General features: G+C 40.3%; 2 protein-coding genes across 2 annotated transcripts; both read right to left on the bottom strand.

The window, feature by feature from the left end:
* Window positions 1-538: 538 nt before the first annotated feature.
* leng1 (leukocyte receptor cluster (LRC) member 1) lies at window positions 539-4,958 on the bottom strand. The gene is made up of 5 exons (XM_056379893.1): window positions 4,872-4,958; window positions 4,354-4,549; window positions 3,364-3,555; window positions 2,044-2,333; window positions 539-1,802 (listed from the first exon to the last, which is right to left on the bottom strand). The coding sequence occupies exons 2-5, from the start codon at window positions 4,483-4,485 to the stop codon at window positions 1,583-1,585; spliced, it is 834 nt and encodes a 277-aa protein (XP_056235868.1). The 5' UTR covers window positions 4,486-4,549; window positions 4,872-4,958; the 3' UTR covers window positions 539-1,582.
* Window positions 4,959-4,978: 20 nt separating this feature from the next.
* On the bottom strand, window positions 4,979-12,485 carry tmc4 (transmembrane channel-like 4). The gene is made up of 16 exons (XM_056379887.1): window positions 12,351-12,485; window positions 11,976-12,162; window positions 11,084-11,232; window positions 10,747-10,896; window positions 10,003-10,088; window positions 8,968-9,113; window positions 8,622-8,769; window positions 8,312-8,470; window positions 8,067-8,224; window positions 7,773-7,899; window positions 7,193-7,290; window positions 6,898-7,081; window positions 6,669-6,799; window positions 6,292-6,447; window positions 6,053-6,131; window positions 4,979-5,910 (listed from the first exon to the last, which is right to left on the bottom strand). The coding sequence occupies exons 1-16, from the start codon at window positions 12,379-12,381 to the stop codon at window positions 5,818-5,820; spliced, it is 2,082 nt and encodes a 693-aa protein (XP_056235862.1). The 5' UTR covers window positions 12,382-12,485; the 3' UTR covers window positions 4,979-5,817.
* Between the last annotated feature and the right edge of the window lie 36 nt (window positions 12,486-12,521).

Below are 12,521 nucleotides of genomic sequence, written 5' to 3'. Positions count from 1 at the left end.
GTTAAGTGCTTATTCAAGTTTATTACCATGTTGGAGACTAGTTTGGCTCAGTGATTTAAAAGAGGCCAAACAATAGAGAGACAATAGTGTAAACAAATACAATTAAACAGCACCACATACTATACACCTAAACAAACAGTTCCAACAACAACCAAACATCAAATCACTTCATTTGGAGGCTGAGTGTATTTTCTTATTCTACATTTTCAGCAATGAAAACGTAAGTAAATGTCAATCTTTTGTGCGAGTCATTGATTCTAGTATATGACTCATTAGGCCTTTTTCACAGCAGACATTTTGACTAGAAGGAAAAGCATAGGTCTTACTAATAACATGAACAATGGCTCTGCTCCATTCAAGTGTCCAGTGAACCAGAAAGAACAAAAACAGGACCCTGGAATTGAAGGAGCTAAATGGAATCATCGCCATCGCTAATTTTATTATTTACACCTGTGCTTTTGTTTAATGTCAAAATGTCTTCTATTAAAAAGGCCTTTATGTCTTAATAACAAAAAAAAAAAAGGAAAAATAGTCCAACTGATGTCACCCTGGTTTTATTCATTATTATAGGCTTCACATGAGGAACATGTGGGACTTCAAAAAACAATAACAGAAATAAAAAGTAAAAATAAAAAATAAATCTGAACTATTTTATCCTTACTGTCAACCTTTACACCAGATATGTACTGTATGATTTCACATACAGCTGCAAATAACACATACTGAATAGTCTGCAGATTCTTTTCTGATTATTTCTTCCATAAAATGTCAGAAAAAAGGTGAAAGTGCCCATCATAATTTTCTAGAGCCCAAAGTAACATCTCCTAATTGTTTGTTTTATTCAACCAACAGTGCAAACCCAGAAAGATTCTGTTTACTGTATTACTGTATATTTGACATACAGAAGCAGTAAATCCACAAATGTGAGAAGCTGGAACCTGATAAAGGTTGGATTTTTTGTTTAAAAAATGACTAATGACTAATGAATAATGAAACTATTAATAATTGAGAGGTTTGCAGATTCATTTTCTGTCATTGTATGAACTGATTAATCAACTAATTGTTTCTACTCCACTGTTCCCACTGTGATTATTTGACTGAGACTACAGACCATTCAGTGTGTGCTGGTGTTTGCTCACTTTAAAACCTTTTTACACTTATAATAACAATAATATAAACCAACCAGTTGTTCACTGAGTGTTTTTCTTTGCCGACAGCCTGGGCTCATGCCCCCTGTGATGGCAACCATCTGTCCTGCTGCCGTGTTCATGAGCAAAACGCTGCAGGGGGCAGACGTTGCTGCAGCTGAACCTCACCTCTGACCTCGCTGCCGCAGGAATTTCCTTTTCTGGGTGCACCAAAAGAAATCAAAATGGAGGATAAGAGACGTACAATTTGCCTCATCATCAACTTTTTGGCAATAGCTGGACCAGGTTACAAGTATGTTCATAATGTGGTTCTTTAGCCCCCTTTCCATGTCACCCTCTTTCCTCTGGGCCTTTACATTTGTAAACAAACTGCTGGTCACAGCATTTGTCCTCTAACCATCCATCACAGTCTTCAAACAACTGATGAAGACAGTTCATGATTTTAATATTTCATCTCTCCAGCTATCTCTATCCCGCCTTTGTCGCTTTCGGGCAAGTTCTGGGAAGAAGGCGCTGTTGTAAGGCCTTTCCCTCTCATTCACCTCCCTCCCAGGCTCCTTTGCTTTGCCGCTCCTCTGATCGAGCAGGGCCTGGGCTCGCCTCCTTTCTTCAGCCTCCCTCTGTAAACGCTCAGCACGTAATCTCTCTATGGAGCTGGAAATGACAGAATAAAAATTATAGTTATAGCTCAGTGATGATATTCACCACATCACAGCCATATTCCCAATGCTTCGTTTATTCATCAGGGAAACTGAAGCTGACTACAGGAACACCTACATACTCTGAATTACTGGAGCGACATACTTACTATGGTTTATTGTTATATTATGAGCAGTTTTGTAAAAATAATCAGTTAATTTATAAATACCCAGCCAGGTAATATTGATATTCTTACCTCTCTCCACTGCTCCTCTTTTCCCCTTTGTCTCTTTTTTCCCTTTTCTTGCTCTTGTGTTCCTTTCTGTCTTTTATTGCAAGAGCTTTCTTCATTTCTTTCAATGGGTCCAAACTATCCTTCAATCTACGATCCTTCTTCTCTCTCTCCTCTTCACTTATTCCCTTTCTCTTTTCTTTTTCTTTCCTTTCTTCTTTTTCTTGACCGCTTTTCAGGTACCACGGAGTGACCTCCGTCCCTGGTTGGGGTCCAAGAGACACCAGCAAGCCAATAGCACGCTCCTGCTTCTCCTGAGAAAAAAGAACAAGGAAAACAACAGTTGTGTGAATTGAGTTGAATGAACTGTTTGATGACTGCAGTACCAAATAACTGTTCAAACCTTCTGAATGTAGAGACGGGCAAAAACAGTAAAATTATTCACTTTTCCTTTGACTAATATCAGTAACATTTTGACATTTTCTGAGATTGATTATAAAACTGGATTACATCCTTGCATTTTAACACTTTGCCCTGAAATAGCACCTTTGTGTGTCCTGTGGTTGTATTTACCCAACTCTCTGTCTGCATTAGTTTTTCCCGACTATCGCACCCGACTGTTTGCACTGCTTGTACACATATTATGGCTGGGCTGCATCCAGAATACATTTAGCTTTCTGACCACACCAAGAAAATGACCACTTCCATTGATTTTAAATATCTGATCAATAAACCAGCATCTTGACATGACTAAATGATAAAGGTTGAACATAATGAAGTGTAACTGTGGTTCAAAGCTCCAGATGGATAACTGGGTTAACAGGTACACCTGTTTACTCAAAATTTCATGGATCTGAACCTGGATCACAACACTTTTTCCTTAGTGCAGTAATATCCATTTCACAAACAAGCACCAAATATGACACAAATTCCAGGATAAATCAGTTTGTGTTTGACCATTCAGACTGTTGGACACAGTTATGTGTCTTCACACCTTGGTTCATAAAAGAGCTGTGAGTGAAACGGTAAACAAGCCTTTGCTGAGAACAATCTTATGTAAGTTGAGCTTGAAGGTTCATTGTTGACCTTGTAAATAGTAATTTGACCACATGTTGTCAATAGGTCCACTTGGGTTTTTGAGAGGTTTCAGACAGATTTCTTGTCCCTCACTGACAGATTTGCTGAAATGTCATGGGAACGGTTTGTTTGTCAGCTGACCTGAATATGGTGTTTCAGTCACATGATAGAAGGTGGTCGTATATAAGAGGAGGAGGAAATCATTACCACTGAATCACAAGAGGAAACCATGCCAGAGAAGAGTGACAGGAGTAGTGGCACCATCACCTTTTCATCTTTCTTTTCTTTGAGATACTCTTCGTTCCCCTTCTTCTCTGAGGACTCCTCCAGAGGAAAAAGATTGAGATGCTCCAGAGCTCCACTTCCTCCACTCCGTTCCTCATCATCATCATCATCTTTCCTTTCTCCTGCTGCCTGGAGAGCAGCTCGGGATTTCCTTCTTAGATACTCTGTACGTGCCTGTGAAGAGGAAGTTAATACAAATTAAATAGATAAAAATAAAAAATAAAAACTTCATATCACTTTAACTGGCAGGGCTAACCATCATTTACTATTATGTTGTTTAGTCTAAGATTTTATCCTTCCTATTTGTGGTATTCTATAAAGGCACTATACAAGTACCACAGTAAAGGATGTTCTGTCTCTATAGAAATATTCAAATGATACACAAGAAAGACATAAGCTGACTATAACTGTTGAAGTGATTATCAAAAGACACATTTAAAGTCATGGAAGATTATTTTTTATAAATACTACCAATGGAAGTGTTGTAGTAAAGAAATGCATCTTAGCATATGGTTGTAAAGACACACTCTAATACATTATAATGCTATCCTACCTGGTCCACTAAAAAAAACAACCAAAACATTATGAATCAACTACAATTGATTCAGAACTCTGTTGCCCAAGTGCTGACCAGGACCAGAAGGAAGTAACGCATTACATTTGTTTTAAGTCCTTACACTGGTTTACTGCTCCCATTGTAGGAACCAGCATGACCTCCTAATTTGTCAAGTGCGTTAGTCTAAAATCGTTGTTTTCAGTGCTCTCCTTTGTTGGGTTTTATAAGTCAAGTCGATGCATGAACCTGTACTGTGACCTGCTGCTGTGCAAATACAGTTTGTATGATACTCGCTGCAGCTCTACACGTGTGTGATGTATGATTAGTCAGTGTTGGGGTGGACTCAGACTGTTCACAGCGCAATAAACAACTGCTACTCTGCAGCATCATGGGAAACATGACAACAGTGGGGTCACCTCTTGCTCGGCACGCTCGACGCGCCGCTTGGCCTCGCGCTCCTCCTCCGCTGCCTGAGCCTCGTCCCTCCGCACTTTAGCAACATTGTCTTTGTTGCGAACGTGCCAGCTCTTCTTAGGGAGGATGTTCATCGTTGCCTTGACGACTGTTGATACTGCACGTTAGCGGTCAGCTAGCTCGGCGGGCTAGCGTCGACTGAAGCGGGAGTGAGCAGGGAACACAAGGAAGATACTCAATTTGTTCAGAAAACCAGATCGTATCTACTAAAAGGAGGTTGAGGAATGACTAAAAGTTAAGAAACTGGTTTGAAGGGAAGAGAGAAAAGCCACAGTTTTAAGTGTTGCTGTAGATAGTTGGCTACCACTAAGCTAACGTTAGCCAATGTTTTCAACTTCCCAACTTACATTACACTTAACGACACAGCTGTGAGCACACACATTTAACTTGCCCCCTCACAACAAACTCATACCTTCAAATAATTAAATATCAAAAACAGGATGCAAACAATGTCACTAACCTACTGTGAGAAGAGCTGCTGTTGCTAGCAGCTGCCCCAGGAACAAGTAGACCCAAAGAGGAAGTAAACATTACACATTGGTGCAACACCACACGTTCGACACTAGATGGGGCTATAACACCTGTCATTTTATTAGAGTAGCACCTCTCTTCAGTAAAGGAATATCGTTTTACAAAACAAAAAGTAGTGTAACTTTGTATTTATAATAAGGCACTCTTTGCATGGCATTTATATAATTTAACCATATAACATTAACTTAGGTAGGTTAATAATGAACAGGTTTTAATGAAACTTTTTCAAATTTTCCTCAGAAAACCGACTTCATGGTTTAGAACCAAGAACCACAACACCTTTATTTAGATAATCGTTACAAGATTGTCTGCTAAAACCCAGCCTGCATTATATGACACTGACTTTATACATAACGGGTGCATACAGTCCTTTCAGATGCCTCATCATGTTTCATGTCAAAAGATCCCCTCCAGACATGTTTGCAGATATATAAAAAGACTCCCTCACTGAAAAATACAGAATCTTTGAATATGCAAATATTTTTCATTCCAAAAGTTTAGCTGCTGGATGCAAGATGTCTCCAATATCACTGAAAGACATTCCTCTGTGCATGTGCAAAACAGGCTTCAAGTCTTCACATGCCACTTGTGTAAGTTGTTTATTGGACCAGGATTGGCACAAAACTAGTAGTGATGTCAAAAATCATGCTCGCAGGTAAGCGCCTTAAACTCAGATTTGATGTGAGCACATAGAAACTTTCCACTTTCAGCAGAATAATTTGGAAACAGTCTTTGTAAAACTCCAAACATACATTATTCTGCATCGTGAAGTTCAAACATACAAGAGAAGGAACAATTACCAAAACACATTTTTGAGTGGAGGGGGGCTTTAAGGTGATAGAGAAGGTTGAAAACACCAAACATGTTCCATATGTTCAGTCTTGTACTCCTGCATTGTGTTTAGATATCTGAAGCTGTCGACTCAGCTCCTCAATCTGCTTGACCAAGAACTTCTTGTCACAGCCCTCCTGCAGGCCAAAGACCCACCACTGCATTAGTAAAACTGTGAGTATTAGGAAATAACATAGGCCAGCTTACATATGATCAAATTCAAGACCATGTAAGTCTTTGCTTTACAGTACACCATAAAGGTTAATGCCAACAGCTTACCAGTTTTAGTTGCGCTCTTAGCAGAGCAACACTTTTCCCATAGACAGTGGCTAGGGCTATGAAATAGCACATCACCACACTGTCAGGCAAAAAAGAGCCATGATTATACACCATAAAATGGACCATGAACGATCATATAATATGCAGGTAAAATAGAGGCTGAAATCTATGTTTAGATTTAAATACAGCACCGTATACACCAGAGTAATGGTCCGCCCAGAAAGTAGAAATATACTCACCATGATAACGCAAACAGAGGGATGGAGAAGGCCTGGGAGCCAATGAAGAAGAGAAACTCCTGTGTAGTTTTAGAGAGGTTGTAGAAAGAGGTTGGAACAATCGACCACATGGTTGGGAAGAAACGGAAAGGACCACAACCCATAGACGGATGGATCCTGTGAGGACAGGGGGAAACACTTCTCTTCAAAAAAGTAATATAACACGGAAAACATATTTAATCAAAGTTTCTAGCAGTGCTGTCTTGACTGTGTTTTTACAATACTTTACTTTCTGACCTGCAGAGAAAAATCTTGTCCATTTTTACCGCAATTTCACTATATCAAAAAGCACTTCCGTTATATTTGTTAGAAGACAGAATGCAGCAATCAACACTCACACAGCCAGACTGTAAACCATGACAACTGTGGCCAGGCCCCAGCCAAACAGGAGTACCACGAGGAAAAAGAAGGTGGAGGTGGTGGAGCGAAACGTCTTCAGTGCTGGTCGACAATTATTGAAGAGTGTGATCTGACAGGGACAGTGGCAATGGGGACATGAAACAGGGTTAGGGACAAATCCAAGTGGCATTGTGTGAAATGTTGGCTGTGTCGAAGCCTCATCTTCACCTTCTTGCTGTAGAAGAGGATGAAAAACTTGATGGTGTTGATGAGTGGCAGCAGAGGGCAAAAAAGAGCTCCTGTCCAAACCACAGTCTGACCATAAACCAGACCAAGCACATTGGAGGGAACCACAAACTCCTGCCGACCCAGCCACTGAGCCAACTTATTCGACCAGTTGTCCACCAGCATCCTGACACACACAAAAACACAGTACAGGCACATGACTAAAGAGCTTACTGTCAATGCTGTTTCCATATTAATTAAAGTAGACAAATTGTTCACACAGTAATTTGATTTGTACCTGCGTGGAAACTCCACCAGGACGAGCACAGCGATGTTGATGAGGAAATCAAACAGTGTCAGCTTGTACATCTCCTGTCCTACACGCGTTTCCCAGCACTACATCATGAGACAATCATGAGAATATTTTATCTTTGTTGTTTATGACTTAATTAAACAGTAACAGATTCAAAATGGGTGTCTTGCAGAATTATGTCATATTCTCTTTTTATTCTGGTGACCCACAGGCATTTGGCAAACTGACACTACATCAATCTCTCACTCTCTCTGCTCTTTCCTCTTGCAGATGTCTACTGTAGCCCTCAGTCGATCCCACTCTACAATGTGTTAATGCAAAAACAAACAGCAAACAGGATTTTTGCTTATGTACACACAGCCATAACAAGGAAGCTGGATTAGAAAAACAAACATTTTGTCACTGCCTAACTGCAGAATTGCATATATTTGTTATCCTAAGCATTCCCTCTGTTTTTCTTAAGCTGGAACTTTTCTAACAGCTTGGCGACTCCTTCAATCCTGTTTATGAAAAAGAAGCATCTTTAAAAATAGTTTTCATGCACTCAGTCAAATGGTATAATTACCGGGTAGACTTTATGGCTGTATTGGCACAATTCACAGTCTCCACTACTTGTGTTCCCCTCGCAGGTGATCTGACTCCACAGGGTGAAGAGGATAACACCAAGACTCACCAGACGCAGGAACACTGCCCTGGACAAGGAAGAGAATCACTATCTACTATTCTGATACTAAGGTTATTAAAGGGGTTTAAAGATTAGAGATTCATCATCTTAACTCTATGTTAAAGACTATTGTTAGGTACACTAAATGCAAATGCTCTGAGATTATCATTCTCCAACAGAAACACCAGTGCAAACCTTAATAGTGCCACTATGATGGTGGTGCTGGGGGAGTATCTCTCCACTAAGGCAATCTGGTCACACAGCAGAGGCACCACGAAGTTTCCAGCGGTGATGACAATGGAGGGAAGATACTCAATAATCAACCCCAGGATCCCTTGCTCCTCGCTCATTTTCTGTTTGCAAGAGACGGGAGCCAAAAGGTCACCCAAGGCCTAAACAAGACCACAGGAGCCTCACCGCTCTACTTTAACATCATTTACCTGGCTGAAGTTGGTGGCCTCAAAGATGCCGTAGAAGGCTCCTATAATGAGCCCAAATGCAACAAAACCCATAAAAATGCGTAGGGAGTATAAAACGATTTTTTGACACAAAGTAAGAGCAGCTGCCCGTTTGTTTCTGCTCTCCTCCTCCAGATCCACCTGACAGAGAGAGAGAGTAGAGAGGTGAGGTAAAGGGTCAGTAATGATTGTGTAAAACTGTAGAGAGAAAAAAAAATTGCCACATGTCGATCATGTTTCTCTTTTTCCTAACTGCCCTCCTTCCTGCTAAGTAGGACAAATCCCCTCTGACCTGCAGCCGGTAGTGGATGTTTTTCTGCTTTAGTCTAGTAGCTCGGTCTCCCAGGCAACCGAAGTCCCAGCCGGTGAACACTATCATGCTGTAGTTGCCCACAGCGCTGCCTCCCGTTGCCACGGCAACTCGAGCTGCAGTCCCCATGCTGTGTATGGGAGGAGGATACAGATGCAGGTCAAGGTGACAGAAATCCCAGCTCATGTTCTTGTGTTTATTTCAGTCACTGGCCTGACGCTTCTGTGAGACGGCTGAGCGCACACAAATACACACGTACACACACATATACACACATAGTTTGGATATTGATTGTTAACGCTGAACCTGAAAGTGTTGTAGGACTGACCGTGCTATGATACAAATAAGACAAAAGGCAAAGTAGAAAACAGCAGTGAAGAGGTAGGCCAGTGGGATGTTGTAGGAGAAGTTCCTGTCCTCAACCATTGTGTTGTTGTAGTAGCCGTAAAACAGGTAGGAATATTCCATAAAACCCTAAACAAAGAGGAGAGGCTGGTCACTAAGCATGTCTGATGTATGTAAATGTACATGGGATGGAGTTTAAATTTACTTTAATCGGCAGAGAATATGGCAGGAGCATGTGGAAGGAAACACTCAGGTTATATCCACTGTATTTTGGGGGATGTGAAGGATTTTGTTTACAGTGTTTGTTATGATGTGTAATCTTCAGTTTGGTTGGATATTGAGTGTGGAAATAGCCTGCTAGGATACTGATGACTCATTGACTTCATCCACTTTTATTTCGAAATGTAAGCTTCAGCTCAAATACGTCACATCCTGTGATGTTTATGACCTTTTTGATTTTAAGACCATGTGTCTTTCTTTTTGTTGTTTTTTTATGTGGTCATAAAAAAATGCTCACAGATGCCACATTGGATAATTAGAATAAAATGAACATGTATAATGCAGTTCTCATCATCACTTCTTTGTTAAAGCACCAGTTTGATATTTTGGATTCTATTATTTACTTTCTTGCTGAGACTTAGATGTAAAGATCAATACCACTCAAATGTCTTGTCCATTAAATATGGGGCTGGAGACAGGAGATGGTGAGCTCAGCATAAAGAGTGGAAACAGCAAGGCTTGTGTTGTCTGAGTGGAAAACAATCTTGTTTGTTTAAAATGTAAAATGTAACAATTTGTGGTCTATTTCTTGGATGACAGCAGTAACTTCCTGGAGTCTATGACTCATGACCTCATTATTTTTCCTGGCTACGGTTTTGTCATGGACAGTGCAAGCACAAATAAAAGGCCAAAGTTGTAAAAGAATCATAATGACACATAAGGAAAACATTATCTGTTTTGCTATATGTTGTGCAAGTCTCATATCTTTGCAGATGATTGCGATGCTGCAGTTTCTCACCGTTCCCGAAAGTAAGTCAAGGAAATAATTATAGAACACCTCCAAGCCTTGAGGATTAGGGTTATATTCCATACAGTCCTCTGGACCTGGAAAACACAGCAAGGAGACAGATTTATCATCTCTGCATGCATTCTCTGCAGAGTATTTCTATAGGTTTCCCTGCACCTTTCTCAATGTATAGGCCATGTACTTGTCCTATGGTTTTAAGAGTAACAGAAATAGAAGCAGAGTAAAAGCTGCAGTGGTGATTAAATGCAAGTCTGTGACTCGCTCGATAGCAGAGAAAGAGGATCCTAATCCCAATGCTGTCGACTAGATAAAGCTAATTTCCTCACACAGCTTTGAAAACTCACATGGTTTTGTTGAATAAAATCAGCTTCAGACGGCAATGAATAAGGTCTATTACATCTTCTATATTTTACTCATGGTGAATAATAAACTTCTTCTCTAGATATTGTTTTTTGATTAAATCTTCCGCTCATGCACCAGTGAGTGTATTTCTTTTCTATTTCTGAGGGGGACACCACGGCTGATGCCTCTGTCTCCACAAACACCCCAGCCTCGGAGGCTGTTGCCTAGAAACTGTTGCATCAAACTGTGAGGATGCTTCCTCTTCATATTAGAAGGAATGAAATGAATGAATGAAATGAAGAACTGTGAAAACACCATGCCATGTGTCACCAACAAGTTAAATCAAAATTAAATGTTGAGGATTAACAAAGTGGAGCTTGGAAAACTCATTACCGGTGCTGTTAGTGAGGTTGGAGCCCACAGATCTGAAGACAATGCTGGGGATGATGACAAACGCAGCAATCAGTAAGAAGGAAACAAAATTGAGGACCACCAGGAATCGCAGGAACAGAAAGTAAGACTGGACACCACCTCCGAAGTTTCCTGTGAGGGCAGAATGGCCATGATTTAGTCAATATGCAAACGTGGATTCAATCCACATGTGTAAAATAAATTAAAACCTTTCTTTATTTTATGTAGTGAGTATACAATATGTGTAGTCTGTAGGCTGGAAAAGCTTCTCTAATCAAGGCTCTCCATATGCATTTGAGATATTAAGTTGAATGTGTACCTCCAATCTTTTGCAGAGTTTTGTGCCATGGTGTGAAAAAATAGAGAAATCCACTGGCATTGTTTTTGAGTTTGTGCAGAGATTTGGTCTTGTTGCGTTTCCAGGACTCCACGCTGGAAACCACCGGCACCTGCATTTGCTGCACCTGCCTGTAATGGACATATATTTTTTTTAAAAACATTGAATGACTCTGGTGTAACTATAGTTTGATTTAATTACTGGTAAGACTTTATTTTATGGGTCTGTAATTTCCAAATAATTTCCAAGACGTTTCCTCAAAAGACATATGCAATTTGAGTCTAATTAGAGGGAAACTAAAGACAGCGTTCAGTTGGTACATTTCAGGTTAACTCATTCCAGTTATTTGCTAACTTAACCTAGAGAGACAATTGAAAATCTATGGAGACATATACATAAAATTATGTCTCCGATGACAAATAAAGAACAAATGAAGATTTACTTGGGTTTAAATAGATCTTTTTTTCAGGAACATACATATTTTCCCTGTAATCTGTACCCAATTACATTGTTCTCAGATCATTAGAAAATTAAAATTACCCAATTATTTTCATAGAATGAACTGCCAGTCACTAACTGTCTGTCTGCAGTTTGGTGCGGAGCAAGAGGTGCACAGTGGGTTTGTAGAGCTTTTTAATTGAAAATGTCACTATGAGGGTGGTGAGAGTGAACCAAACCAATAAGCTGAAAGTCTTTATAAATCCCAATAAAGCCGAGGGGAACTGCACATTCATGTGATAGTTCTCTGCAGGTTCATCACCCACTTTAAATTATATTTCAACGTTGGGTGATTTTACAGTATATGTTGTAAAAACCTGTCTGTAGCGGATCTTCACCAAACAAATTACTGAAACTACACCAAAACTTTTAATACCTCACAGCTCTTTTCAGAGCCATGGGCAGAGGGATGCTCCTGAGGTCCCGGGGCGGGCCGCTGTTGCCCTCCTCATCCTCCTCCGCGGGGGGCGAGTTCCAGGCGAACTGAGGGTAATTCTGATTCGACACTCGAGAAGAAACCCGTCGTAACCTCAGTGACTGCTGATCGCCGGGGTAACCATTCCCTTCAAGTGGTGAGGGACAGGTAAACAGATGATCAAGCGGTATGTATCAAGAAAGCGCACTCAGATTATAATATGATTCAATATCAACAGTAACATTATTCAGATATTCAGTCAATTCAGATGTTTAAAGGTTTTAAGTGAACAAAGCAATAAGAAAGACACACCCTCAGTGTATTCATACAACTTACTTGAGCCTTGTCTCTGTGGTTCACTGGCCATTTCTCTGGTGCAGTTCAACACAACCAGTTCCTCTGTAACCACATCTAATTCTTCACCAACAACAAACTCAGAAACAAACGGTGAACCAGCTCGTCAGGAGGAAATGCAGTCCAACCAGGAATGAACTTCCCTGTTGTCTT

Source organism: Seriola aureovittata, chromosome 7 (genome assembly GCF_021018895.1).
Source record: "Seriola aureovittata isolate HTS-2021-v1 ecotype China chromosome 7, ASM2101889v1, whole genome shotgun sequence".
NCBI lineage: Eukaryota > Metazoa > Chordata > Actinopteri > Carangiformes > Carangidae > Seriola > Seriola aureovittata.
Note: the sequence above shows the minus strand (reverse complement) of the source record. Positions and strands in the feature narration are given on the sequence as shown.

What these genes read in the sequence shown, in the direction of transcription:
- leng1 (XM_056379893.1), bottom strand. Translation starts at nt 4,485, where the DNA reads ATGAACATCCTCCCTAAGAAGAGCTGGCACGTTCGCAACAAAGACAAT. An exon ending in TCGAGCGTGCCGAGCAAGAG is followed by an intron (nt 3,556 to 4,353) that starts GTGACCCCACTG and finishes TCCTCTTCACAG; the next exon opens with GCACGTACAGAGTATCTAAG. An exon ending in AAGAAAAGAAAGATGAAAAG is followed by an intron (nt 2,334 to 3,363) that starts GTGATGGTGCCA and finishes CTTTTTTCTCAG; the next exon opens with GAGAAGCAGGAGCGTGCTAT.
- tmc4 (XM_056379887.1), bottom strand. Translation starts at nt 12,381, where the DNA reads ATGGCCAGTGAACCACAGAGACAAGGCTCAA. An exon ending in CTTATTTGTATCATAGCACG is followed by an intron (nt 8,770 to 8,967) that starts GTCAGTCCTACA and finishes TCCCATACACAG; the next exon opens with CATGGGGACTGCAGCTCGAG. An exon ending in TAAGAGCGCAACTAAAACTG is followed by an intron (nt 5,911 to 6,052) that starts GTAAGCTGTTGG and finishes TTTGGCCTGCAG; the next exon opens with GAGGGCTGTGACAAGAAGTT.